We start from the raw sequence: 3,643 nt of genomic DNA on the forward strand, positions 1-3,643 counted from the left end.
TATTCATTACTATTTGTACTATATGATCTATATATGATCATGGTCATGGTCTTCATTGATACACTTCGTGTTCTTTGGATGCAAGTTTTCTGTGGCCGTGTAAAGTAAGTATTTGATTTTAAAAAACGTATACTATAATAAACTTAAATAATAATAATAATAATAATAATAATAATAATAATAATAATAATAATAATAATAATAGCTTAGCATTATACAAGGCCAGTCACTTGTGATCTCAGTATAGACATGGGATGAGATAAAGAAGAAATGGGGTAGCTCATGGTACTGGAAAATCCAGGTACTGGGGGAGACACTTGGGGAAATCCGAAGCCCATGGTGCTTTGTGTCAAGTTCTCGTGGTATAAAATGGGAACCCTGACTATCCTCTGAGTTGAATGGGATATGTTCGCTGCCTCCAGGTCTGCCGCTAATTGTCTTTTCCACTTGTTCCTTCTGTTCTGGAACCAGATCTTGACCTGAGTCTCCGTGAGGTGAAGTGAGGCGGCCAGTCCCGCGCGCTCGGAGGTGCTCAGGTATCGCTTCATGTCGAACGTTGACTCCAGCTGAAAAACCTGACTCCTGCTGAAGACAGTTCGGGTCTTCTTCTTGCGCCCCAAGCTGTGATCCGAAGCTTCTTGTTCAATTCGTGCTTCGAAAGCGTGTCGAGTATCTTCGTCGTTTTCACCTGTCAGACTCCTGTCTGTTCGCTTGCTTGTTTCATCATTAAGTTCCACAAGCTCAGAACCAACCGGGGAATCTCGTGCGCTGATTGTAAAATCATTGCAGGGATTATGTACACCCTCATTTGGACCTAGAAAATGAACGACATTGCAACATTGCGTCAAATAAATAAATAAATAAATAAATAAATAAATAAATAGGCTACATGCATTATAGTGAGCATGGTAGCTTTAAGTTCGCGTTGGTACATACATACATACATACATACATACATACATACATACATACATACATACATATTAGTGAAGATGGCATTTCAAAGACAAACGGTCAACAGTTTCAGTTAAAATTGGATGTCCAACACACACTTAAACGTTTAACTAATTGAATTAACTAAAAGCATAGTCAGTGTAAGAACTCGTTCCACACATTATACTAATTAAAACCGTTGCCCATACGCGATATAGCATTCTAAGGACGGGTTATGTATTGCTATGCCGAATCACTTAACTTGCTTCAAACTTTTAAGGGTTAAATAAACTTTTTGACAATCAAGACTGCATGTCTTGTGAAGCCATTTGCATTGAGCGACAGTGCTGGTCTGAGAAAAGAACATCAGCATGCCCTTGCTGCTTTTGTTAGTTTAACTTAATGAAGCACAAATCGTGTGCTGAGACTTGCCAAGTGGCTTAATTATTTTGAGGCAAGTGTGACGCTGTGCTTCCCTCCCATTCATGATTCACCTACGTCCACTCGTCTTAATCCAGTAACGTCTCTAGGTTCGTTCTAATCCATTAATCATATGCAAGAGCTGTCTGTGTCGTAGTAGTTTTAGGCGAGTCCTATGCACAAAAAAACAGGCTACGTGGTAAGATAAATATTCGGAGCATGGATTTCTTGGCAAAGGATAATGACTTGTACTCTTGGAAATTATAATTTAAAAATTAGCTCTTACTTACTCCTGGGCCTTCCCAAAGGCTTGTAGTTCAATGTTGTTTTGTAACATTCTAACGACGAATCGCTCTGGGGACGGCTGTCTGACGGGAGTCCATCACTGGACACTTGGCAGCATACTTGATTGCAAAGGCTAACGGCATGTCCGCTGTGAGAAATATTTTCTTTGCGGCTCTCTCCTCTGATATTATCCCGAATCTCGCCCTTTCTGTCCTGGTCTCTGTTGGAGCCGAGCAAATGTTCGATGAAAAACGACGAAACCCGCGTTGATGTTGCATTCTGGCTGTCTGGCGCTTTGTCTGGCATATTTTTTCGATATAATTTAGCTTTCAAAGTCCTCGCGGCACCCGCGTCCTGTTACTTGGCTACGTGATCACTTCCACATGCAGTAGAAGATTCCTTTTGCGCGTCTTGCCAGTCCCGACCGACCATTTCAACAGTTTCTCTTGATTAAAACCCTTCGAACTGCCACGGGACATCCGAGGCGCCGCGAAGTAGGAGTCCCCAGTAACGGGAGAAAATGCAAGTGAAGTCAAATGCTTAACAAGCAAAGAGCATTCTGCGATTGGATGATAGAAAATGGGATTACTCAAGAAAGGGAATTACTTCAAATGAATTCAGTAGTACTCTATATGATAATGTGCCTCCGGGGTAAGAGGAATCTTGTCAGCAAGAGGCTTTATTTGGGTCAATTAGGCAGCAAATCAAAATACAGATAGTGGTATCTTCGTCTCGAATTCCACGGAAAGTGAAAGGGCTTTCGCAGAATACGCCACAGCACCTCCTATTGGCAATATCCTGCGCTGCATTTTGTCATTAAATAAAGGAGGGGAGACCACGCTGGACGCCCGATCTTCCGTTTTATTCCTTAATCATTACAGTTTGTCTAATTCTGTCTACAAAGCCCACAGCCTATTATTATTGTGCTTTTAAAATATTTTTGCTACATCGTAACACCCTACTCACACAGAGTTGTTTTTTCGTTAATAGTAATAATTAAAGTAGGCCTAATAAGTACTGTTTTCTATAACTGAACCGTCAAATCGTTTTTTATCAATATTGTTCGAAAGTGACAAACTATTGGAACTTCTTTCTATTGTCATGTACATTGTGCATTTTTGTTTTCTTTCTTTGGCTAGATGTAATTGCAAGCCCTTATGCAATGTTTATTTTTCGGAGTAAATGGAGTTTATTTTTCGAAGTAAATACTTCTCCTCTTTTAATTCTGCTTTTTATGTGATTATTAACGTGGTTAAATTAGCCTAATTGAATAAAATTCTTCTTCTTCTTCTTCTTCTTCTTCTTCTTCTTCTTCTTATTATTATTATTATTATTATTATTATTATTATTATTATTATTATTATTATTATTATTTCAAAATGTAAACAACGTATGAAATGCAGTAAACGTGCACATGACGTGACCAATTTGTTTTTTTCCTACAGGAATGCAGGACCAATGGCCTTAAATAGGATCAACTTGCAAACTAATCTGAAAAACGGTAAGTGTCCGTTTCGCCTGGTGCCCGAGATACAATGGGTACTAGAATTGCAATGAAAGAGTTTATTCTGCTGATTGTCTATTTTGCTGAAGCCTGAATACGAATTTAGTAAGTCAATTAGACAGCATATGATCACGTAGTGACATGAAAACAGAATCCACGGACTTTAAAAAGGTTTAAAAGGGTTACTATACTGTTTTTCCTAGTTTCTATGATTATTGTACTTACATTCGTTAGGCAATCACTGAAATAAAAAAAGTACTGTTCCTATATATAGAAGTGAAATCCTTCAAAGTCCTTATAAAACACAATATTATTATTATTATTATTATTATTATTATTATTATTATTATTATTATGAAATATCTAATACAATTTATAACATGTTTTTTTTCTACACTTGAGTAAGTCCATATGATTTAACATACATCAGGGATTTGACAAGAAGATACACCAATATAAACCAGAAAAAGTGTTTAGAAGAACATACGAAGCCATGTCACT

At 37.8% G+C, this 3,643-nt stretch overlaps 1 protein-coding gene across 1 annotated transcript; it reads right to left on the reverse strand.

The window, feature by feature from the left end:
• Positions 1-212: 212 nt before the first annotated feature.
• LOC133131574 (homeobox protein HMX1-like) lies at positions 213-1,781 on the reverse strand. The gene is made up of 2 exons (XM_061246946.1): positions 1,727-1,781; positions 213-814 (listed from the first exon to the last, which is right to left on the reverse strand). Exons 1-2 carry the CDS (start codon positions 1,779-1,781, stop codon positions 213-215), a joined length of 657 nt encoding a protein of 218 aa, XP_061102930.1.
• Between the last annotated feature and the right edge of the window lie 1,862 nt (positions 1,782-3,643).

The sequence above is a fragment of the Conger conger genome, chromosome 6 (assembly GCF_963514075.1).
Source record: "Conger conger chromosome 6, fConCon1.1, whole genome shotgun sequence".
Taxonomy (NCBI): Eukaryota; Metazoa; Chordata; class Actinopteri; order Anguilliformes; family Congridae; genus Conger; species Conger conger.